This window comes from Ahaetulla prasina, chromosome 1, assembly GCF_028640845.1.
Source record: "Ahaetulla prasina isolate Xishuangbanna chromosome 1, ASM2864084v1, whole genome shotgun sequence".
Classification (NCBI taxonomy): Eukaryota; Metazoa; Chordata; class Lepidosauria; order Squamata; family Colubridae; genus Ahaetulla; species Ahaetulla prasina.
Window position 1 is genome coordinate 114,089,431 of NC_080539.1, and position 26,389 is coordinate 114,115,819.

At 42.9% G+C, this 26,389-nt stretch overlaps 1 protein-coding gene across 2 annotated transcripts; it reads left to right on the plus strand.

Annotated features, from left to right (window-relative positions):
* The first annotated feature begins 1,221 nt into the window (after window positions 1-1,221).
* Window positions 1,222-26,109, plus strand: LOC131193337 (amine sulfotransferase-like). 2 transcript variants are annotated; one of them, XM_058173406.1, is made up of 7 exons: window positions 1,222-1,413; window positions 11,063-11,212; window positions 16,465-16,673; window positions 19,530-19,656; window positions 20,718-20,812; window positions 22,925-23,105; window positions 24,246-26,109. In XM_058173406.1, exons 2-7 carry the CDS (start codon window positions 11,071-11,073, stop codon window positions 24,368-24,370), a joined length of 879 nt encoding a protein of 292 aa, XP_058029389.1. In that variant the 5' UTR covers window positions 1,222-1,413; window positions 11,063-11,070; the 3' UTR covers window positions 24,371-26,109. The 2 variants fall into 2 exon arrangements, with proteins under 2 accessions (XP_058029389.1, XP_058029386.1); XM_058173403.1 differs by lacking the exon at window positions 1,222-1,413 and having other exon boundaries at window positions 11,000-11,212.
* Window positions 26,110-26,389: the final 280 nt, after the last annotated feature.

Genomic DNA, 26,389 nt, shown 5'->3' on the forward strand with positions numbered 1-26,389 from the left:
AATTAAATCCAGTATAGCTATTCCTCTAATTCCTTCCTGTTCCTTTTGAGTGACAACGGTATTAGTTAGATATGTCAGGAACCTGTTTGACCTTCCACTGGTTGTAAAGGTTGTCACCCAGTGGATGTCAGGGTGGGTAAGGTCCCCCATTACTATAGCTGTGTGATTCCTCTTTACTTAGCTAATTAATTAGGAAAAAGTTCATCAATTTCCTCTGGTTGATTGGGTGAGTGGTGGTATACAATCATAGCAATGTCATTTATTTTCCTCTAATTTTCATCCAAATGCATCTGAGAAAGCTTTCACCCTTTGTTCCTTCCCTCTTGAAAAAGAGGATTCATGCTGTCATAATACCAGTGACAAATGAGTTCACATTGTTCCTTAATACATTGTTTTATTGGTGATTTAGAATTCAGAATGGCATATTTAGGCCATTGGAAAAATACCCTTCATCATCACTATCACTATCAGAAGTTAAGGTGTCATAATATGCTATTGTATAGTAAAATACATTGCCCTTTTTGGACAATTTGTACCCTGCAGATCAAATCTTCAGAAGAGTTATGACTAGTACAATTTCCATTGGAATATAAAAAATAAGATGCTTTGAAATGATTGTTGTTGAGTGTTAATTCAGAGTCTGCAAAATATAAACCATATCCTGTTAGTGTGCTCCCTGCACCACTGGCGTTTATATAAAAGTAAATAAAACCAGTTATTCACTCTGTGTCCTTCCCTGGGCATTAAAGATGGACCAGTCATAATTCCACAGTCTGACTATTGAGAATTGCAGGATACAAATCTAAATCAGGAGTCTCCAACCTTGGCAACTTGAAGACTTGTGACTTCAACTCCCAGAGTTCCTCAGCCAGCAAAGCTGGGAGTTGAAGTCCACAAGTCTTCAAATTGTCAAGGTTGGAGACCCCTGATCTAAATACTTTAGAATCCAAGGGTGCTATATTATTTTCAAATGCACAGAGAAGTTTAAACCATTAAACTTCACGGTGGCCTGTAGCTGATACATCTAGAACTCAGCATGTGTGCAGAATCACTTTAAGTAGATCTGAACATGAATTCTAACATGGCTCACATGCCCTGGGCATGCCTGTCATAAACATTTCTGTGCAGAATCACAGCTCTGAGTTTATCGATAAGGAAACTGGAAGGGGTGGAGTGAAATTTTATACAGGGGGAGGGGAGATGAAGGGTGCAGTTGTTTGTGAAAGGAAAAATTGCAAAGCAAGTTAAGGCTTAGCACATATAGCAGTTGCAGTGGTAGACGTTGTGTTTTAACGGAAGTCAGCTAATTAGTAAAAAGATTTCCAATCAGCTCTCTCCCCCCACTTTAAAAACAACAACAACTCCTGAGGGATTCTTTCTCTCCTCTCCTTCAGCCGGTCATCATTCATCAAGGTAAGTCAGAAATTTTGCCATCCTCTTCACGTGCATAGTAAATTTAGCAAATTAAGTTATTATTCCACACTTATTCCTCATCATTCTTTTCATAATTTCTACGATTTTCTTATACTGCTCTGTGTGTCATTCTGAGCAGAATTTGTATAGGTTCAAGCTTTTAAGAGATGGCAAGAGTGTTGTTTCCTCCTTCTCCTTAAGAGACATTGTCCACAAGGATTTTCAAATGGGGATTATCACTAGACCAACAGAGCAGGTTCTGCCTTTTCATAGGGAAACCCCACTTTATCAGAATGGTCTAATAAATTGCTTTAAAATGATCTTCCAACTCGGTTGCTTATTAGAAGAGGTAAGCTGAGGCAGAACCTAGGGCCAGCTTTGTCCATCCATACATTGAGGATCTGAGGGCTGGCCTATTAACATTATCAAATTATTAGTTGCTTTTGCAGGTGAGCCATGTTAATCATTCTGTTGCTGCAATTAGCAATCCAATGCTTTGGTATCTGTTAGCAAAGAGCTAAGGCGGCTGACCTTAAATGCTTCATTATGTAAGACATGTCAGTCTAGCTGGCAGATTGTGCCTGAAAAATTGTGCAAGTGGGCCCCTTGCTGGAACAGGGAAAGATAATGTGGCATTTAGCTTAAGTGCTGTCAATATTGTCCACTCAAAGTGCAGAGGTAGAAAGTTAATGATTACCATGTTAAAAACACATTAGAGGTGAAGAACTTGGATAATTAAGTACACCCTCTAGGCTTATTATGAGATGTTACATGTCTTCAATAAATCAGGATCATGTGATGAAATATAAGGAAATTTATTATTTATTTATTTATTTATTATTTAGATTTTTATACCGCCCTTCTCCCAAAGGACTCAGGGCGGTGTACAGCCAGATCAAAAACAGTACAATATACAAAGTAAAACAAAAGTTAAAATAACATATTCTATAAATGGCCGAAAATTTAAAACCGTCAAATTTGACCCATAAAATTCATAAAATACCCCAATTAAAATTATTAAAATTTAAAAAGTTTAAAAAATTAAGCCAGTCCCACTTGGATAAACACGTGCGTTTTCAATTCACGGCGAAAGGTCCGAAGGTCAGATAATTGACGCAAACCAGGGGGGAGTTCATTCCAGAGGGTAGGTGCTCCAACAGAGAAGGCTCTTCCCCTGGGGGCCGCCAGCCAACATTGCTTGGCGGACGGCACCCTGAGAAGACCCTCTCTGTGTGAGCGCACGGGTCGGTGGGAGGCATAAGGTAACAGCAGGCGGTCCCGTAAGTATCCGGGCCCTAAGCCATGGAGCGCTTTAAAGGTGGTAACCAACACCTTGAAGTGCACCCGAAAGACCACAGGTAGCCAGTGTAGACTGCGCAGGAGCGGTGTTACATGGGAGCAACGTGTGGCTCCCTCAATCACCTGCGCAGCTGCATTCTGGACTAACTGAAGCCTCCGAGTGCACTTCAGGGGTAGCCCCATGTAGAGAGCATTGCAATAATCCAGACAAGAAGTGACAAGAGCCTGAGTGACCGTGCATAAGGCATCCCGGTAATGGAAGGGGCGCAACTGGCGAACCAGGAAGACCTGGTAAAAAGCTCTCCTGGAGACGGCCGCCAAATGGTCTTCAAACGACAACCGTCCAGCCAGGAGAACGCCCAAGTTGTTCACCCTTTCTGTTGGGGCCAATGACTCGCCCCCAACAGACAGCTGCGGTTGCAGCTGACTGTACCGGGGTGCCGGCATCCACAGCCACTCCGTTTTGGAGGGATTGAGCTTGAATCTGTTTCTCCCCATCCAGACCCGTACGGCTTCCAGGCACCGGGATAGCACTTTGACAGCTTCGTTGGGGTGGCCCGGGGTGGAAAAGTACAGCTGCGTATCATCAGCGTACAGCTGGTAACTCACCCCAAAGCCACTGATGACCTCGCCCAACGGCTTCATATAGATGTTGAACAGGAGAGGCGAGAGAATCGACCCCTGAGGCACCCCACAAGTAAGGCGCCTTGCGGTCGATCTCTGCCCTCCTGTCAACACCGTCTGCAACTGGTCAGAGAGATAGGAGGAGAACCACCTATAAACGGTGCCTCCCACTCCCAAACTCTCCAACCGGTGCAGATGTCAAGGTTCCAGAAAAACCTCTTCTGCATAAAAAACTCAGAAGCCATTGTCTTTCAGAGTTCTTTACTAGCATGAGGAAACTGGCACACGATGAGTGAAATTCCAAAACTGAACTTCCGGATTCTTTTCCCAGTTATACAAACCCCAAGAGTCCCACCCCCCTGACCCCTTTGCTGGTCACATGGTCCCACGTTCTCCCAGTTCATTCGAATATCTTCTCGCCACTCTTCCTGCAGGTGTGAACACCATCCGACCTTGACCACTTGAAGAATGTTACCATACCCCTCAACCCCCCTTCTTCCCCTCAGGGGAAAAATGTGGCAGCATCTGGAAATTCTAGTATGGTTTCCAGGCCTGACAGGCATCCCCCCTTGGAAAAGAAGCTATATCCTAGGAAAGAAAACAAAGAGTTAATAAAGAAGAGTGTCAGTGGTCCACACTTCCCTTCTACTCCCCTCTCCCCTCTCCAAGAGGTTTTTTAGGTTTGTCAGGGAAAGTGTCATGAAATTGTTTAATTAAATTGTCCGCATTTACTTTCCAACTTTTGACCCAAGTAGATTCAGATAATGGATATCCCTTCCAGTGGACTAAATATTGTAATTGACCTCTGTATAGTCTAGAGTCAAGGATTTTCTTGATTTCATAGTGGGTTTCACCTTGGATTATCAAGGGTGGTGGGGGAGCGGCAGGTTGAGGTCTCAGACCAGACTGTCTAGCAGGTTTTAATAAGCTGGTATGGAATACCGGGTGTATTTTCCCCAACATTCGAGGGAGCTTGAGTTGGACGGTAACAGGATTAATAATTTTTACAATGGGGAAAGGACCCAAAAATTTTGGACCGAATTTTCTGCTGGGTATTCTCAACCTCAGATACTTAGTAGATAAAAAGACTTTATCTCCAATGCGAAAAGGGGGTTGAAGGGAACGGTGTTTGTCAGCTTGGGCTTTGTAATTCCGAGCTGTCACAGCTAAGGCCTTTTTTGTATTTTCCCAACCTTTTTTCAACGAATTCATTCAGTCCGTTAGGGAAACGGAAGTGGGGGGTTGCACGGGGAGTTCAGGCATTGGAACGAAGTCCATGCTGGTGGTTACTTGAAAAGGGGTTAACCCCATGCTGCTGTATACAGCATTATTATATGCAACCTCTGCAAATGGTAACAAATCTGACCAGTTTTCTTGTTGGTAATTTACATAACACCGTATGTATTGTTGCACCATCGAGTTCAATTTTTCAGCCGCTCCATTGGTCTCAGGATGGAACCCAGAACTAAGTTCTTGAGACGACCCAATGGACTGTAGGAACTCCCTCCAGAACTTGGCTGTGAATTGAACACCCCTGTCGGATATTATCCTTTTAGGTACTCCATGCAGTCTGTAGATGTGTTTGATGAAGAGCTTTGCTAATTTTCTCACCAATGGCAAACCGCTGCACGCAGTGAAGTGGGCCTGTTTAGAGAACAAGTCCACTACGGTCCATATCACTGTATTTCCCCCACTAGGTGGGAGTTCAACAATAAAATCCATGGCAATCTCTTCCCAGGATCTGGTGGTTTCGGCTACGGGTTGTAGGAGTCCAGGATAAAATGCCCAACCAGGAGGAATAGAAGCAGCAGGAGGCAGCGTAGGCCTCTGTTGGCGGGAAAAGTCAATTGGAGGGGGGAGTTGCGATTCCCCCCAAGTCCCTGGTGCTGCCTGAACTCCCTGCCATCTGAAGGAGGGAAGGGAGGTCCTCCTGCGTTCATCGGAATGGCTTTGAGCTTCAGTAATTTCTCCCTCTCTGGTGGGAGGGAAGGTGAATTTAGGCTGAGCTAAAGGCTCTCAAGGTGGGTGAGCTGAGCTTATACGAGGCCTCACTTCCAAACACTCAAAAGTTTCAGGGAGGTCTAATAGGGACTGGGATTTCAGGGGGTTTCTCAAGTCCCAATCCAGTGAGTCTCCCGATTCTCCGGGTTTACTGTCCTCCAGTGAGGTTGAGAAGAGGGAGGGGGCTCTCCATTCCGCCCCAGGGAAATGTTTTCTCCCAAACGACAGCTTACCCATGAATCAGAGTCTTTGGGCCGTGCACCAAGCTGACAAGCAGGCTCTACCACTTCGGGTTTTTGAGTCATATCTTCCGATGGGAAGTAGGTGATTTCAACTAAATCCTCAGATTCAAACTTCTGTGCTTTCAGCTTGCTGCCCTTCCATCTTCGCTGGGTCTTTGCACCGCTGTGAGGGTTGCGGAGGCTGGGGCCCAGCACCCCCTAACGGGCCCCCTCTGAGCGGAGGAGAGGGTACTATTAAGCAAAAGAAAGTTAGGAGTTTTGGAATAATGTCAAGGTTCCAGAAAAACCTCTTCTGCATAAAAAAACCTCAGAAGCCATTGTCTTTCAGAGTTCTTTACTAGCATGAGGAAACTGGCACACGATGAGTGAAATTCCAAAACTGAACTTCCGGATTCTTTTCCCAGTTATACAAACCCCAAGAGTCCCACCCCCCTGACCCCTTTGCTGGTCACATGGTCCCACATTCTCCCAGTTCATTCGAATATCTTCTCGCCACTCTTCCTGCAGAAGTGAACACCATCCGACCTTGACCACTTGAAGAATGTTACCATACCCCTCAACCCCCCTTCTTCCCCTCAGGGGAAAAATGTGGCAGCGTCTGGAACCCTAAAGTCTAGTATGGTTTCCAGGCCTGACAGCAGCAGGATACCATGGTCGATGGTATCAAAAGCTGCTGAGAGATCTAACAGGACCAGGGCAGAGGAACAACCCCTATCCCTGGCCCTCCAGAGGTCATCCACCAACGCGACCAAAGCTGTCTCCGTACTATATCCGGACCGGAAGCCAGACTGGAACGGGTCTAGATAGACAGCTTCATCCAGGTACCGGGGAAGCTGCCATGCCACCACACTCTCTACAACCTTCGCCACAAAGCGAAGGTTGGAGACTGGATGATAATTTCCCAAAATAGCTGGGTCCAGGGAAGGCTTCTTGAAGAGGGGTCTCACCACCTCTTTCAAGGCGGCGGGGAAAACCCCTTCCAACAATGAAGCATTTATAATTCCCCGGAGCCAGCCTCGTGTCACCTCCTGAGTGGCCAGCACCAGCCAGGAGGGACACGGGTCCAGTAAACATGTAGTGGCACGTAACCTCCCCAGTAACCTGTCCACGTCCTCGAGAGCCACAGAATCAAACTCATCCCAAACAACATCGACAAGACGTGTTTCCGTCATCTCACCTGGATCATCGCAATTTTGGTCCAAACTATCCCGGAGCTGAGCGATTTTATCGTATAGATAACCATTAAACTCCTCGGCACGTCCCTGCAAGGGGTCATCCCGCCCCTCCTGATGTAGGAGAGAGCGGGTCACCCGAAACAGGGCGGCCGGGCGGTTATCTGCCGACGCAATGAGGGTGGAAACGTAGGAATGTTTCGCCTCCCTCAGTGCCACTAGGTAGATCTTCGACAAAGACCTAACTAGTGTCCGATCAGCCTCGGAACGGCTGGACCTCCAGGTACTCTCTAGGCGTCTTCTCCAGCGTTTCACCTCTCTCAGCTCCTCAGAGAACCAAGGAACCAATTGAGATCTGCGCCGGGTCAGAGGCCGCAAAGGCACGACACAGTCCAAAGCCCTTAAAACCTTTCGCCGCGAACTTAAAACCTATTTATTTCATAAGGCTGGACTGGCCTGATTTTAAATTCTAAATTTAAATTTTAATTGAACTTTGATGGGTTTTAAATTTCTGTAATTTTATGGGGTGTAATGTTATTTTAAATTTTCTGGCAAATTTGAATCAGTTTTTTAAGGGTTGTTTTAATTATGGTGTATGTTTCTGTTTGTATTTTTATTTGCCTGTTCACCACCCTGAGTCCTTCAGGAGAAGGGCGGTATACAAATTAAAACATCATTATTATTATTATTATTATTATTATTATTATTATTATTATTATTATTATTATTATTATTATTATTATTATTATTATTATTATTATCTGAGGCACAGTGGACTCTCTTGGCTCCAGACCTTCCCTCATCACAACCGCCACCCCTCCACCACTACCCTGGGCCCTCGGTTGATGGAATGCTCGGAATCCCGGAGGGCACAGTTCGACCAGGGGTACACCCCCTTCTGTGCCCTACCAGGTCTCCATAATGCCCATAAAGTCCGCGGACTCCCCCTGAATAAGATCGCAAATTGGGGGGCCTTATTGACCATGGACCGGGCATTGCACAACATCAACCGGAGGACCAAGCTCTGAGGATCTTGACCTTCCGGGGAACGGGTAAAGATTAAGGGGCCAGAGCACATGATCGCTTTTAAACAGCGAGCACGTGCTCCCAAAAAATGATACGGCCCCTTGCTTCCGCCATATCTTCCCCTCCCACTTACCGTACAGATGGAACGGCCCTCAACACCTGGAACACACCCCTCCCCTCCGCCCTCGGACCAGATGAAAAAACGCCATGAACAAACCCCGGGACTGGACATTCCCTCCCCGATGGGTTTTTCCCCCCACCCGTCTCTTCCCTCCCCCCCTTTAAAAGACCTTTTTTAAAAAACCTATTTACAAATCCCCAGAGGTTCTTCTTCTTCTGAGGTATATTTGTGCTTTTCTGGTATAAAAACAGTTTGTTGCATATCTGCAGGCACACCTTGAGTTGGACTTGGATCCCAAATGTGTATTTTTACATCTGTGCAAAAATAAAGTATCAAATTCTAGTTTCCACAACTCTGTGTGATACTATCATCCAATTGTACCAGATAAAATGAACCCAATGATGGACTGGGCCAACACTTTCTAGCGGAAAAAAAGAATGGGCTAATAACTAAATTAAAAAAAAAAACACTTGCAAAAGTCATCAGAAAAAGGTAACATGATCAGCCTATGTTAAACTTTGAAAAATACATTTATACACTAATGATCTCTGTGACCATATTATAAGTAATTGTGTTCTCTTCGCTGACGATGTTAAACTATTTAACACTACCAACAATACAGCTACCCTCCTGCCGGTGGCGCTACTGGATCACGTGATCCGGATAGACCCGGCTGAATTTTATCACTGGTACTAGTCCAAAATGAAACAAGAGTGATATAAATCTACATCAGATGAGAAAGTGCCCCTTCTTCTATTTTACATTTCCCAATCCTTTTTCTGATATTCCAATAATAATAACAATACACACTTTTCTTACTTTTGAATATCATCTTCAAAGTACAAAAAGCTTTCCAAATATTCTTTAAAACCTGTAGCTATTAATTCATTAATATATAGAGAATTGCTGTGAATGGTATTTCTCAACTTCTAGAAATTCAACTTTTAAATTTCTGAAAAATGCCCATGCTGGCTGGGGCTTTCTGGTAACTGAATTCCCCCCTACATCAACATGCCTTAAAGATGTTGAAGGTTGGAAACAGAGCTGTGAATGTAATTTCCCTGTTTGCAACGAAAGTTCAGCATATCACAGATGTCAAACTCCTGGCATCAAGTTGTCGTCACATGAGATACCACAAAGTTTTTTCCCTTCGTGGAACTGGGGTGGGCGTTGCCTGAGCATGATGCATCTGGCCCATGGGCCACCAGTTTGAGCCCCTGCATAGAGACTGGGCTCTGGCAGGCATTTTCAGTGTTTCTTTCAGAGAGATAGAGTGGCTTCATCAATACTATCATCACCTTTGATGGTCTGGTACTTTATTACTTAGTATCGTTTTATTTAGTATCTTTTTTATTTTAGCTATTTATTTATTTTATTTGATTATTTCTTTAGAATTAACATCTGAAAAATAACAAAGAGTCTTTTAAGTATTGAGGCAAGAATAAATCTTATTAATGAATCAAGTGGCTGAAAATCCTTTTTTGGGAAAAAAAACAGGCTACATTTATTTTCTTCACCACACAATGATTTGCATGTTAATATTTAAAACTTTTTTCTTTCTTTCTTTAAAATAAAATTTTACTTCTCTTTGTGCTCCCAAGATGGGGTGGGAGAAATGAAAGGTTGATTATTCCTGTCACATGCCTCAATGTTATACGATCTGAAAGTGGTGCTATAGACATTGTTCCATGTTTTCCTTTCTGACTTTACATCCGGGAAAGCAGCAGGGGTGTAAGAGCCTCTTCTCTCAATACATTGGGTTAGGGCAGGGGTCTGCAAACTTGGCTCTTTTAAGACTTGTGGACTTCATCTCCCAGAGTTCCTCAGCCAACCCCTGGGTTAGGGAAGAAAGGGAGTCAGGCAAGGCATCTTTTGGAAGATGGAAGGGTTTGGTGAAGGCCACCAAGATACTCTCTCAAAGCAAGAGGTGAGGTCGGGTGAGAAGACACAGAAGGCCTTTGAGAGAGGAGCCTTGAGTCAGGGGTGGGATTCTACTGGTTTGGACCAGTTCAGGCGAACCGGGAGCTCTGATGACCAGCTGGGAGCGAATTGGTTCACCCCGATGATCAGATGGTCCCCCCGCCTGCCTGTGTTATTTTCCTACCTTTATCTTCTCAGCTGATTCATGCAGAGCAGGTTGCCACACCTCAGATGTGTTTCTCCTCCAAAGAAACGCGGAAGTGAAGATTTTTTTTAAATTGCGCATGCATGCACAACGCATGTCAGGAGTTTATGCAAAGTGCACAATCACCAAACCGGTTGTTAAACTGGGAGGATCCCACCACTGCCTTGAGCCTTTACCATTTACTCCATGGTCTCAGGCACAGTATAAGAATTTCAATTCTTCATTTCAAAGTTCTTGCAAATAACTAGTTTCTATTTTATCAACACCCATAATTATTTATAAAGCAAAAATAAATGTTAAAAAATCAAAACATATCAGTTCTGATAACATATTGGGAGTTTTAGCCAATGACTGACTAAAGATCAGCCTTCCTTAAATATTGGAGTCTTATATTGGAATAAAAAAAATGAGGAAGCACTATAGTTCATTTAGCGACTATTTAAAGTTACAGTTGCACTGAAAGAAGTGACTTATGACCATTTTTCACACTTACAGCCTTTCTACCATCTCTATGATTGTGTGATCAAAATTCAGATACTTGGTAATTGGTTCATACTTACAACCGTTGCTGTGCCCCAAGGTCGTGTGATCACCTTTTGCAACCTTTTGACAAGCGAAATCAATGGGGGAGCCAGATTCACTTAAAACTTACTTAACAAATGTCTCACTTAACAACAGAAAATTTGGGCTCAATTATAGTCATATGTTGAGGACTACCTATACTATCAGAGACTATATAAGGTAACAGAAAAAGAAAAGAGAATTGCAACTATTACGTTTTTTAACATTGCAATTAAAATTTCTAAAGAAAACTCTTAGATGCCAAAGAAGAACCACAAATTTACTCTTTGCAATGGGAATTTTCATGGCTGTAAACTGAGTTCTTGGAATAAATTAACTAATTAGGAAAACTAATCTAGTAATATATTTTCTTTTAATTTATGTTTCCAGGAAGCATGGTTTTTAAATAACTGAATTAATATAATATGCAGCATAAGTGTAGAAATGATTGTCAATTACTCTACTATTTTATTAACAGATCTAATAATGGAGATAGTAGATAAGTTCATATTTAAATACAAAGGAATTTATTTTGTACGAAACCAGACCACACCTGAAAATATCGATTCAGCAGAAAGTTTTGAAATCCAAGATGATGATGTATTTCTAATCACTTATCCCAAATCTGGTAAGTTCAATAATATCTTCTGAGGAACACTTAATTTTTTATCCAATTATTTAATTCAGTACCGTATATACTCGAGTATAAGCCGAGTTTTTCAGCACATTTTTTGTGCTGAAAAACGTCCCCTCGGCTTATACTCGGGTCTATACGGCTTATACTCAAGTTTTTTTTTTTTAAGCCCCTCGGCTTATACTCGAGTATATACGGCTTATACTCGAGTTTTTTTCTTTTTCACATTTTACCGGACTGAAGCCCTGCCGGTGCAATGAGAGGGCGGGCAGGAGCCGCCAGCCTTCTCAGCTGAGGGAGGAGGTTTCAACCGGTAGGTGCCTCATTTCCCACCCTCGGCTTATACTCGAGTCCCCAGTTTACCCCAGTTTTTGGGGTAAAATTGGGGACCTCGGCTTATACTCGGATCGGCTTATATTCGAGTATATACGGTATTTTGGTTGCGGCAACTGTGCTATGCTATAATCTGATTTTATTTATTTATTTATTTATTTTTCAAATTTTTATACCGCCTTCTCCGAAGACTCAGGGCGGTGTACAGCAAATAAAACACAATAATCCAAAAAGTTTAAAATACAATATCCGGTTTAAAAATCTAATTCAATCGCTGTATGTTAAAAATATTAAGTAAGAAAATTACAAAAATAGAATAAAACCCCTAGTTAAAAGCCCACTAAAAACCCACAGTATTAAAATCAATCAGGCCAGCCCCGCTTGGTGAAAAAAGAAGGTCTTGAGCTCGCGCTTAAAGGTCCGAAGATCAGGGAGAAGACGGAGTCCCAACGGCAGATCGTTCCACAAGGCTGGAGCCCCCACAGAGAACGCTCTTCCCCTGGGGGCCGCCAGCTGACATTGGTTGGCTGACGGCACCCTAAGGAGGCCCTCCCTGTGAGAGCGGACTGGATGCACCGGACGATGGGAGGTAACTGGCGGCAGCAGGCGGTCCCGTAAATATCCCGGTCCCATGCCATGGAGCGCTTTAAAGGTGATAACCAGCACCTTGAAGCACACCCGGAAGACCACCGGCAACCAGTGCAGCCTGTGCAGGAGAGGTGTTACATGGGAGCTATGAGGTGCTCCCTCAATCCCCCGCGCGGCCGCATTCTGTACCAGTTGGAGCCTCTGGGTGCTTTTAATGTTTGGCATTTTATTAGAAGCTGGAAATGTGGGTAAAATAAAGCTTCTAAATCTGCATTATCACCATTTTATTTTTCTTTACAAAGCTAATTTTCTCTCATACATGCATCAACTTTTTTAGAAGAAACTATTGCTTTTATGTTTATTTATTTATTTACGTATCTGAGCCAGAGTTTGGGTTTGTGATCAGATTTTTCTAGTGCTTGGGTTTCAAAGTGTTCCATGTAGAGGTTGGCAATGACAGGTGAGAGGGGTGATCCCATGGGTGCTCCTTCTATTTGTTTGTATTTTTGAACAACACCTAAAAACCGAACTACACACTCTCACAAACGTACTAACATCTAATGGATTCCAGAGAAATAAGATTGTCAAACTAATCCAAAAAGAACCCCCCACTAAAATCCAAGACAGAGAACAAGAAAACGGCACAGCCCTCCTCCCATATATAAAAGGCACCACAGACAGAATCAGCAAGATCCTCCACAAACATAACATCAAGACAGCATTCTGCACAAACCAAAAAATATCCACCATCCTAAGAAACCCCAAAGACAAAATTGAATTAGAAAATCAAGGAGTATATGAAATCCCATGCACCGCTTGCCCTTCCACATACATTGGACAAACCAACAGAAGAATAAGTGCACGCATTGAAGAACACAAGAACTCAGTCAAAAAAGAGGAACCAACTTCTTCCCTGGTCCAACACCTTAAAGCCACAGGACACGATATTGACTTTAAAAAGACCAGAACTATCGCCAAAACTGAACACTTTAACAATAGAATAATCAGAGAAGCCATCGAGATAGAAAAACGCCCACACAGCATGAACAAACGAGATGATACCTCCCGCCTACCAGCCATTTGGAAACCCGCCCTTATTGACAAATGAGTCCCTAACATGAGGAATGACACCAGACCCACACTCACGAGGTCCACACAGGATGTCACCACCACACATCCACCCAGAAAGCAGACCCAAACCCACACTGATCAGGAAGCACGACCAAGGACCAGAAGCCAGACTGCAGCTGCAACATTAGCCATTTCAAACCCCTCCAATCCATACATGCAGCAGACTGACACCCACTATGAAGATGTAGCACGACTACGAACATGAAGCCAAACAGCAGCAGTGCAGCTCACCAGCTCAAATCCCCCTGCTACTCAGACTAATCTGAGCACAACCAAGCCCCCACCCAAACAGGACACCCCCCCCAGCCAATCAGAGCACAAAAAACCCCCCATCCAATCAGAGCACAGCCAAGCTCCCATCCAATCAGTTCAAACCCCCACTAGCAGTTAAAAAGGAAGAAACAGCTGCAATCACACATTGCTCCCAGAAGCACGAAGCTGAAGCCTGAAGATGACGAATGAGACTTCGTCGAAACGTCACCAAGACACTTCCAATTTTACACGGGAGAAAACCCGAACAAGCAAAGACCTACATACAAGTAGTCCTACTCACATTGGGGGTGGCACTCTGGACCTGATTTTTCTCTCTGGTCAGTGGTTGAGAGATCTGGACTTAAAGGAAATAGTCACTGAACCTTTGTCATGGTCAGATCACTCTCTTCTTCGCCTGGACTTTCTGACCGCCATTCACCACCGCAGGGAGACGGAGCCGATACGTTGGTTCCGTCCCAGGCGCCTGATGGACCCGGATGGGTTCCGGACGGAGCTTGGGCCATTTCCTGAGGGTCTGGCTCACGGCTCGGTTGAGGAACTTGTTGCGGCCTGGGAACGGGCGCGGGGCCTTAGACCGTGTCGTGCCTTTGCGACCTCTGACCCGGCGCAGGTCCCAACCGGCTCCTTGGTTCTCCGAGGAGCTGAGAGGATGAGCGCGGAGAAGGCGCCTAGAGAGTTCCTGGAGGTCTGGCCGTTCGAGCTGATCGGACACTAGTGAAGTCCTATACTAGGACTTACCTAGTGGCATTGAGGAAGCGAGGCGTAGCTCGCCTCCTCCCTCATTGCATCGGCAGATAACCGCCCAGCCGCCCTGTTTCAGGTGACTCGCTCCCTCCTACACCAGGGGGAGCGGGATGACCCGTTGCAGGGGCGTGCTGAGGAGTTTAACGGTTATCTATATGGTAAAATCGGTCAGCTTGGGATGGTCTGGACCAAGATTGCGGTGACACGGGTGAGATGCTCGAGGGTGGTCTTGGCGATATTGTTTGGGATGAGTTTGACCCTGTGGCTCCCGAGGACATGGACAGGTTGTTGGGTAGGCTGAATGCCACCACGTGTTTACTGGACCCGTGCCCCTCCTGGCTGGTGCTGGCCACTCGGGAGGTGACACGAGGCTGGCTCCAGGCGATTCGATCGCTTTTTTGGTGGAGGCCGTCTTCCCGGCCGCCTTGAAAGAGGCGGTGGTGAGGCCCCTCCTTAAGAAGCCTTCCCTGGACCCGGCTGTTTTAGGTAATTATCGTCCGGTCTCCAACCTTCGCTTCGCGGCGAAGGTTGTAGAGAGTATGGTGGCATATCAGTTTCCCTTACACCTGGATGAAACTGTCTATCTAGACCCGTTCCAGTCCGGTTTCCGGCCCGGTTACAGCACGGCTTTGGTCGCGTTGGTGGATGATCTCTGGAGGGCCAGGGATAGGGGTTGTTCCTCTGCCCTGGTCCTATTAGACCTCTCAGCGGCTTTCGATACCATCGACCATGGTATCCTGCTGCGCCGGTTGGAGGGATTGGGAGTGGGAGGCACCGTTTATCGGTGGTTCTCCTCCTATCTCTCCGACCGGTCGCAGTCGGTGTTGACAAGGGGGCAGAGGTCGGCCCGGGCGCCTCACTTGTGGGGTGCCGCAGGGGTCGATCCTCTCGCCCCTACTGTTTAACTTCTACATGAAGCCGCTGGGTGAGATCATCAGTGGTTTCGGTGTGAAGTACCAGCTGTATGCGGATGACACCCAGCTGTACTTTTCTACACCGGACCACCCCAATGAAGCTATTGAAGTGCTGTCCCGGTGTCTGGAGGCCGTACGGGTCTGGATGGGGAGAAACAGGCTCAAGCTCAATCCCGCCAAGACAGAGTGGCTGTGGATGCCGGCATCCCGGTACAGTCAGCTAAATCCGCGGCTGACCATCGGTGGCGAGTCATTGGCCCCGATGGAAAGGGTCCGCAACTTAGGCGTCCTCCTGGATGAACGGCTGTCTCTAGAAGATCATTTGACGGCCGTCTCCAGGAGAGCGTTCTACCAGGTTCGCCTGGTACGCCAGTTGCGCCCCTTTCTGGACCGGGATGCCCTATGCACGGTCACCCACGCACTCGTGACGTCTCGCCTGGATTACTGCAATGCTCTCTACATGGGGCTCCCCTTGAAGGGCATCCGGAGGCTGCAGTTAGTCAGAATGCGGCTGCGCGGGTGATAGATGGAGCCCTCGTGGCTCCCGCATGACACCCATCCTGCGCAGACTGCACTGGCTACCTGTGGCCTTCGGGTGCGCTTCAAGGTTTTGGTGACCACCTTTAAAGCGCTCCATGGCATTGGGCGGGTTATTTACGGGACCGCCTACTGCTACCGAATACCTCTCACCGACCGTGCGCTCTCATAGAGAGGGTCTCCTCAGGGTGCCGTCAGCGAGGCAATGTCGCCTGGCGGCGCCCAGGGAAGGGCCTTCTCTGTGGGGCTCCCACCCTCTGGAACGAACTACCCCGGACTTCGTCAGCTTTCGGACCTTGGACCTTCCGCGGGCTTAAAACATACCTATTTAATTGTGCAGGACTGGGCTAGATTTTAAATTTATGGGTTTTAATTGGGTTTTTGTTTTATATTTTAATAACGGGCTTATAGAATAAGTTTTTTAATTGTTTTTATATTGTATTTATGTGTTTATGTTTTTTTTAAGTGCCTGTAAACCGCCCTGAGTCCTTCGGGAGATAGGGCGGTATATAAATATGATTAATAAATAAAAAATAAATAAAATAAATAAATACAAACACCCGCGAAAACCTCAGAAAACAAATATATATATACACACACACACACACACATACATACATATGAAGAAGAAAAAGAAAAACAAAAGGACAGGAACGGTAGGCACTCTTGTACTCTTATGCACGCCCCTTATTAATTAAAATTAATTTAATTATTTCTTATTTACAGGCACAGTGTGGACTCAGAACATTCTGAGCTTGATTTTTCATGAAGGTCATCGAGATGGAACTGAAAATATTACCCTGATTGACAGAATACCATGGCTAGAATATAATATTTTCGAGGCAGATTTAACCAATCTCCCATCACCTCGTATCATTTGTTCCCATCTGCCCTACCATTTGGCACCCAAAGGATTACGAAATAAAAGAGCAAAGGTAAGACCTATTTTGCTACATTATGGAATGGAGTGGGGAGCTGTTTGTCTTCTATTCTTTTAGCTGGGTATCTGAATATTTTATTGTTGACTTTGTATATAATATACAAATGGATGAAGACTATTGCTTGACATAGTGTAGCCGTCCTGAGTCTTCGGAGAAGGGTGGGATATAAATGCAAATAAAAATTAAAAAAAATTGACAAATGGACAAGGACAAAGAAACAGATGCTATTTTAATCCAATGTGTTTGGTGGATCATAACAAACTCTGAATTGTGAGGAAAAAAATACCTCAAACAAAACAGGTGTTAAAAACGGAATGTCATGCATATTAGAAATAGGCTAAGAACCAAACTGAAGATTCATATATAGAAATAGTTAAACTTTAAGCTTATTTTCCCCAATGACATTTCCAAGTGGATTGTAATGATCTCTATCACTACCCCAGTTGTAACGTTAACATATAATCTTATTGCATTCTTTGACAAAGTGACTAAATTAGTGGACCAGAGGAATGCTGTCAATATAATTTAATTGGATTTCAGTAAAGCATTTGATAAAGTAGACCATAACCTACTACTAGATAAAGTAGAAAAATGTGGGTTAGACAGCATCACCATCAGATGGATTCGTAACAGGCTGACCATCTGCACTCAACAAGTAGTCCTCAATGGAACTACATCTACCTGGAGGGAAGTATGCAGTGGAGTACCCCAAGGCTCTGTTTTAGGCCCAGTACTCTTCAACATTTTCATCAATGATTTGGATGAAGGGATAGATGGGGAACTAATCAAATTTGCAGATCACACCAAGCTGGCAGGAATAGCCAACATTCCAGAAGATAGGCTCAAGACACAGAAGGATCTTGACAGACTTGAACATTGGGCGCTATCTAATCAAGATCACGTGAAGTGTTAGTGCCACTTTATAATGCCTTGGTAATACTGCATTCAGTTTTGGTCGCCACGATGTAAAAAAGATGCTGAGACTCTAGAAAGAGTGCAGAGAAGAGCAACAAAGATGATTAGGGGACTGGAGGCTAAAACATAGGCCTCCAAGGTCCCTTCCAACTCTGTTGTTATTATTATTATTAAAATGAAATTCAACAGTGAAAAGAGTAAGGTTCTACATTTAGGCAAAAAAACCAAAATGCACAGGTACCGTGTATGTGGTACTTTGCTCAATAGTAGTAACTGTGAGAGGGATCTTGGAGTCCTAGTGGACAACCATTTAGATATGAGCCAGCAATGTACAGCAGCCGCCAAAAAAGCCAACACAATTCTGGGCTGCATAAACAGAGGGATAGAATCAAGATCACATGAAGTGTTAATACCATTTTATAATGCCTTGGTAAGGCCACACTTGGAATATTGCATTCAGGTTTGTTCGCCATGATGTAAAAAAGATGTTGAGACTCTAGAAAGAGTGCAGAGAAGAGCAATAAAGATGATTAGGGGACTGAAGACTAAAACATATGAAGAACGGTTGCAGGAACTGGGTATGTCTAGTTTAATGAAAAGAAGGACTAGGGGAGACATGATAGCTGTATTCCAATATCTCAGGGGTTTCCACAAAGAAGAGGGAGTCAAACTATTCTCCAAAGCACCTGAGGGTAGAATAAGAAGCAATGGGTGGAAACTGATCAAGGAAAGAAGCAACTTAGAACTAAGGAGAAATTTCCTGACAGTTAGAACAATTAAGGAATGGAATAACTTGCCTGCAGAAGTCGTGAATGCTCCAACACTGGAAATTTTTAAGAAGATGTTGGATAACCATTTGTCTGAAGTGGTGTAGGGTTTCCTGCCTGGGCAGGGAGTTGGACTAGAAGACTCCAAGGTCCCTTCCAACTCTATTATTATTATTATTATTACTATTATTATTATTATTATTTCCAGAAGATGCCACATTGACTAATATATATATCCCCCGCCTTTATTATTTTTATAAATAACTCAAGGCAAAAAACATATCCAACACACTTCCTCCTCCTATTTTTCCCACAACAAGCCTGTGAGGTGAGTTGGGCTGAGAGAGAGTGCCTGCTCCAAGGTCACCCACCCGGCTCTCATGGTTAAGCTGGGACTTGAACTCATAGTGTCCTGCTTTTTAGCCTTGTGCCTTGAGCACTAAACCAAACTGGCTCTCATCCCCTTAGCCATCAAATCTCTTCAGGGGAGACTGCTGCTCTCAGTCACTCATGCCCTGGTCACCTCCTTGATGAACGACTGTAACAGCTTTAATATGGAGCTGCTTTTTACAATGGCCCTTGAAGATGATAAGATGCTTCAGCTGGTGCAAAATTAGCACCATGGGATTTTGTGTGTTCTCCAAGAACTGCATACATTATACTTCTGCTTTGCAAACTGCATTGGCTACCAGTTTGCTTCTCGGTCCATTTCAAAGTGTTAATTATGATGTTTAAAGCCCTTCGTGAGTTGGGAACAGGTTATTTGAAGGACCTTCCCTCCCCTATCCAACCTATCAAGTTCACCTGGAGGAGCATGGGGGTCCTATCAGCTAGGGAGTTTTGTTGGGCAGGTTCTAGATAGAAAGCATTTTCTGCTATGGCCCCTCCCTGTGGAAGGAACATAATTCACCCCAAGGTGAGGCTAGCCACAGCTCTGTTGGCCTTCTGGGAAGTTTATTTATTTATTTATTTTTATCTATTTTGTCAAACAAAAAACAAAGTATTGCTTTACCAATGAGCTTCAAGATCCCATGATAGAAGGGTGCCTACCACATGATTCTATGAGAGTTAATTGATGTACTCACTGTATGCTGTATGCTGGGAGTCTGTCTTTTTTCTTGTTTTTAATTTCATTTTTTTTTACCTAGATATTATTTTTCTGCTACAGATTGTTTATGTGTTTAGAAATCCAAAGGATGTCTTGGTTTCTATGTATCATTTTCACAAAATTGCAGTCACATTAGAAATTCCAAAAGACTTTGATACATTCTTGGAGAAGTTTTTGGCTGGCAAAGGTAAGGAGATTTTGTTTATGATAATGCTTGTCATTTGTTTGTTTTGGACAAAAAAGTATAAATATATTTCATACTCTCCCCTAAAATAAATTAAGAATAATGATTTACTCATGCAGTAATTTGTATAAATCCTAGACAAACATGAATGTATGGAGAAAAATACAGGACTCCTAGGACAACTCGTGCTGTAAAAGTGACTGGAAAAGGCAAGAGAAGGCACTTTATTAAAATACTGAGACAAGAAATAGTGGGATTCATTTAATGGTGGTTAAAATCAGGATGTGATTTTGTTGGGAATGGACAGACAGAATCTAAAATTAACAAAAATCAATATTCATTTGAAAGCTTGAGAGTTATTTCATTTTTTAATGCAATATCTAAAGAACCAAATATTCTCTAAAAGTGTAATCCCATGAGGAGCATTTAAGGATTGGTAACAGAAGAGAGCTAATAGAAATAAGTCTGATATTGATATTTGGTCTAGTGATTAAGGCACCAGAATGGAAAGCGGGAGGCTGTGAGTTCTAGTCTTGCTTAAACCATGAAAGCCAGCTGGGTGACCCTGTGCCAATCATTCTCTCTCTCAACCCAACTCAACTCACAGGGTTGTTGTGGGAATAAAAGGAGGAGGAAGATGTGTTGAATATGTTTACCACCTTGTGAAATATAAATAAATAAATAAAAATAAATAAATTTGCAGAAGAATTAAAAAATAGCCCAGATTACTGCAAAGATCCAAACAAGGAAAAGCAAAAGCAAATAAAATAAAATAGAGATATCTTGACAGAACTGTCTCCCCTGTTTACAAGTGAGAATATGCAACCACATTTCTTATGGCTCCCATTCCTCGTCTCTCCACTACACATCCAGTGTTATTAGGGTAGCCTCCTGAATCATGCTTTGATATGAAGGTCTCCAGGTTCATAAGGATAAATGGAGGAAATTCAAGCATTAAGAATACATTCCTAAGACAATCTGTCAGCTGCAATTGAACTAAATCACGTGACTTTTATGTGATAAACACTCTCATGTTTATGCTAAATTCATTACTCTCCCATCAGTGGGCAATAGTTTGTGGCTAGACCACATAGAAGGCTGGTACACTCATAAGGATGATTTCAATATTCTCTTCCTTTCTTATGAAGAAATGAAAAAGGTAAGTGGCATCCATGTCATGTAATGCAATATGACTATTAAGCTTTAGAAATGATAGAATGCTTGTAGAATAGAATAGAATTTTTTATTGGCCAAGTGTAATTGGACACACAAGGAATTTGTCTTGGTGCATAAGCTCTCAGTCTACATAAAAGAAAAGATACATTCATCAAGGTACAATATTTACAACACTTAATGATAGTCATAGGGTACAAATTTAACACTTAATGATACAACACTTGTTGATAATCATAGGCTACAATTAAGCTTTAGAAATGATGGGATGTTCAGAATAACTTATTGCAGAAGGAAGTTACAGAGGTTATTTTAGAGCCACTCTTGGTTTTTTCTATGAAATCCTGGAGGACTGGTGAGGTTTTTCAAGAAAAGTAAGTGCCCACTCTTCAATAAGGAGGAGGATTGAGAAAATTAGACTCTTGTCATCTTGACATCAGATTAATAAACACTGTATTTGTAAATATTTATCTAGAGATGCTATACATTAAAGGAGCCAGCTTGTAACTGTTGCAGACAGGTTAGGTAAAATTAAGTTGATCTTATTCTCTGATAGTTATTGATTTAGTAGATATGGGGAATCCAGTAAGCACAATGGGTTTCTAATTCAGCAAAAATTTTGTTAAAGTCTCATTTAATAATAATAATAATAATAATAATATTTTAATTTGTATACCGCCCTTCTCCTGAAGGACTCAGGGCGGTGCACAGCCAGAATAAAAATACAAAGAAAAACAATACATATAATATTAAGAACACCCCTTAAAAAACTTATTCAATTGGCCAAAAATTTAAAATATAATAACACCCTATAAAAAATTTACAAAAATTTAAAACCCATAAAAACAAATTAAAAATTTTTAAATCAAGCCAGTCCAGCTAAATGGAATAAATAGGTTTTAAGTTCGCGGCGAAAGGTCCGAAGGTCGGCTAGTTGATGAAGTCCAGGGGGAAGTTCGTTCCACAAGGTAGGAGCCCCCATAGAGAAGGCCCTCCCCCTGGGGCCCGCCAGTCGACATTGTCTGGCTGACGGCACCCTAAGGAGTCCCTCTCTGTGAGAACGCACCGGTCGCTGGGAGATAGAAGATGGCAGTAGACGGTCCCGAAAATATCCTGGTCCTAAGCCATGGAGCGCTTTAAAGGTGGTCACCAATACCTTGAAGCGCACCCGGAAGACAACAGGCAGCCAGTGCAGTCTGCGCAGGATGGGTGTTACATGGGAGCTCCGAACCGCTCCCTCTATCACCCGCGCAGCTGCATTCTGGACTAACTGGAGTCTCCGGGTGCTCTTCTAGGGGAGCCCCATGTAGAGAGCATTGCAATAGTCCAAGCGAGAAGTTACGAGAGCATGAGTGATTTAATTTTCTCCTGTTTTGGCTCAAAAGAAATTGATTCAACTCAACTGCAGCCATCATTTTCAAGAGAGGCCAAGGCATTTATTTAATCTGACTTAACAACTGGCCAGTCTCTAATGCGGGCAAAATTGCTAAGAATGTAGGAGTCTGAATCTTAGGGAAATTGTGGCATATAAATATATTGAGAACCAGAAATGTTTCTCAGAAGTTTGCCTCTTGGAAAATCTGTAGCAGCAGTACTAAGGAAGTGCTTCTGTGTCTAATACATTGCTATTGCTTGCTATGTCAATGTACAGTGTTCATTTTTAAAAAAAAAAATACAAATCACAATCTCAATATTTTTTTCAGTAAGAAAATGAATGATATATATTTGAATATATTTGTTGTTAGTTGCAAAGTCGTGTCTGATCCATCTCCCTGACCCAATGGATAATGTTCCTCCAGGCCTTCCTGTTCTCTACCATCCTCTGGAGTCCATTTAAGCTCAAGCCAACTGCTTCAGTGACTACATCTAGCCACCTCATTCTCTGTCGTCTCCTTCTTCTTTTGCCCTCAATCTTTATCCAGCATTAGGCTCTTCTCCAGTGAGTCCTTCCTTCTCATTAGGTGACCAAAATATTTGAGTTTCATCTTCAGGATCTGGCCTTCTAAAGAGCAGTCAGGGTTGATCTCCTCTAGGGCTGACTGGTTGTTTTTTCTCCATTGTTGTGGACGATCTAATATAAAGCGGTATCAAATTGCAGGATCTGAGAAGTTCAGTATTGAAAATATGCAACTTTCTAGGAAAAGAACTAAGTGGAAAGGAGGTGGATGATGTGGTAGATAAAGCTATATTTGATAACATGAAAATGGATCCTAGAGCAAACTACAGATTCTTGCCTTCTGATCAGATGGATTTCAGCAAAGGAGACTTTCTTCGCAAAGGTAAATCAGTAGTAATTCATACTCCTGAGGCTATGCTTGTGGGACATGCCAGGACTGAGACCAGGATTACTGCTTTCATCTGAAAGGCGCCTTTAAAATTATATAGACATGTCCCAACATCCTCTCTTTCTACTGTCATTTTTCATTAGTCTGATTGCCAGCATGTACCTGAGACAGCCATGAATCTTTCTTAGCTGTACCAATGTTAAAGTAGTGTTTTCTTTTTCATCCTGACAAATTTGTGGCATGGATATAATGTGACTGTATGACTGGTCTGTTCCTTGCATAGTCTAATGGTCCTTAGGGAGTGGGATCGTTCTAGCTCACACTGGCCACTTTTCAGTGGTGGAGACACAACCTCTTCAGTCTCTACCCCAGGCACTGTCCTCCAGTCTTGAAACTGTCTTCTTTAAGCCTGTAGGCCAGGCCTATCAAACTGGCAGCCCATGGACCAGATGCATCACGCACAGATCATGCCCACCCCAGCTCCGCAAAGGCATAGATAAAATCTGACTATTTCTATGACCGGTCTAGAAATAGCAGGAGTGGTATTTACTTACCTTCGCTACTGGTTCGCAAATGTGAGCACGTGTGCCTCCTCCACACATATGCAGAGTCTTCTGAGCATGCGCAGAAGGTCAAAAACGGGACGTGATGACGTCTGGGTGGGTGGGCAGAGCTCCCACTACCAGATCGCGCAATCCGGATAGAACTGGCTGAATTTCACCACTGATCCTTAGGGAGTGGGATCGTTGTATTTCACACTGGCCACACTGGTCACCACTGGAGATCAGTGGTGAAATCCAATTTTTTTTTTTACTACTGATTCTGTGGCATGGCTTGGTGGGCAGGGTGTGGCTTGGTGGGCATGGCTTGGTGGGCATGGCAGGGGAAGGATACTGCAAAATCCCCATTCCCTCCCCATTCCTGGGGGAAGGATATTGCAAAATCTCCATTACCACCTCACTCTGGGGCCAGCCAGAGGTGGTATTTGCCAGTTCTCCAAACTGCTACCAGTTCTCCAGAACCTGTCAGAACCTGCTGGATTTCACCCCTGGTGGAGACATAGCAATTTCCAAAGTTAATTATTTTTTTGCAAACCATTAAATTGTTGACATTGTTTTAACCATTGTTTCCCAGGCACTGTTGGGGACTGGAAAACCATCATGACTGTTGCCCAGAGTGAAAGATTTGACCGTGTCTTTAAGGAGAGGATGGAAAAGCTGCCCTTCAGGTTCTGCTGGGATATGCAGGAGGATCCATGAGCCTATTTCCAGCTCACGGGAAGAAAATAAAATGTAATACACACCTTCAAATGGCTTGAATCAGAGATGACCTTCCAAGAATGGTTACATAAAGAATGGTCTTTATGTAACCTTGTAATGTTTAATTTTCAACTCTTTAAAGATCACAGAAGACAGCAACATTGAATTTTGTGCTATTGTTAATTATAATAGAACCTACAGAAAACTGTTAATATATGTTTCTCTGAAATTCTTATTTTCATTTGTATTTTGATTCCACAAATGAAGCCAAATGCACTAGAATTTTGATATTTGATGTCCAGCTGGTTTCTACATACACTGAACATTTTTCACTTAACAACTGATTACTAACTTAACAACTGCAGTGATTCACTTAACAATTGCGGCAAGAAAAGTCTTAAAATAGGGCAAAACTCACTTAACAACTGTCTCACTTAGCAACATAAAATTTTGGTTCAGTTGTAGTCATAAGTTGAGAACTACCTATATAAACTGCAAATACTACTCATTGTATACATTAGCTACAAAGCAAGCAACAAGGGATGCCAAGTCTGAGCAGTTACCAAGGTTGCTAGAGCAGCAGAAACTTCACTTTCCATATCTCAGGAATGAACATTCAGAAATCCCCAAAAGTCCTTCCTGAACTTTTCAAGCCCAGATACTGGGCTTCAAATCACCTGCCTGTACTACTACAATGGGATTGAGCAATCCCATTCCCAGCCATTCCGCAAGCATATTTTCTGACTCATGACTCGTATTTTCTTTACGTCATAAATCTAAAACATGTGAAATATTCTTTGTCTTCCCCTGAGGATAATTTTTGCACCTGCCTGTTTATAGTTACTTAACAGTTACTTAACAAAAAACAGATTTTTCTTTTCATACATTTTGAAGATATGGAAGCGCTTTGGATATAAAATCAGTTTTTATAACCCCCAATTGTCCAATCAGCACATTGATTAACACAACTAATATGGGTTTATTAATAAATACAGTCAGTGGTGGGATTCAGGTAATTTAACAACCGGTTCTCTGCTCTAATGATTTCTTCCAACAAGCAGTTTGCCAACTGCTCAGAAAGTTAACAACCGGTTCTCCCGAAGTGGTGCAAACTGGCTGAATCCCACCACTGAATACAGTGGATTTCAAGAACTATTTCCAGTTATGAAATATTACTTATTAGCTTGATTAAGAAATAAATGCTATGAATTGCAAACACGCTACGTACAGAGTACATTATATAAATTTAGCATTTTCACATCAGCTGTATTTTTCAAAGATATAATGCCAGTTATAAAGATTCTGTTTCACGTGATAAATAAACGTGATAAATGCACTTTTATGCCCCTTCATTTTCTTTCTGCTTTTGAAATATTATGTTTAGCAACAATACAAAAGAAAAACTTTTATAATATCATTTCTTGGTTTTTCACTTCATTTTCTTATCCCAATTTTCTCTTCATATTTTTACTTTTTTCTTGTTAAAATAAAATAGTTTTAATTTTTATTATTGGAAGAGTCATTGCCTTCCTCATAACTAAATTCCCATCAATTATTTATCTGGAAGAAAACTGTATCACCATAAAATGTCTTGTCCAGGACAGAAGAAGGGTCAGTCTGACCCTAAATACCTTTGGTTCCAAGCCAAAAAATCCAATTACCTTTGGACAGGAAATTCAAAACAAGAAAGGGGGGCGGGCAAAGCTATTGGTACATGGCCCATATCGTGCAGGAAAAGACAAAGTTAAGGATGCTTTGAATCCACTTTATGGAGACCAGATAGCTTTTTGGTTCTGCTTCTTTGTCTGATGAGTTATAAAGAAATATGCTTCCCCCCCCCCCACAAAAAAATACCTTTCCTCCAAGGACCAATTGGATAACTGCTTTTCTGTCTAACAGACAACAAGTGGTTAAAATTGGGAATGTTCTATCAAATCCTGTTCCTGTCAAGAGTGGCGTTCCTCAAGGTAGCGTTCTTGGACCAACATTCTTCATACTATATATAAATGATCTTTGTGA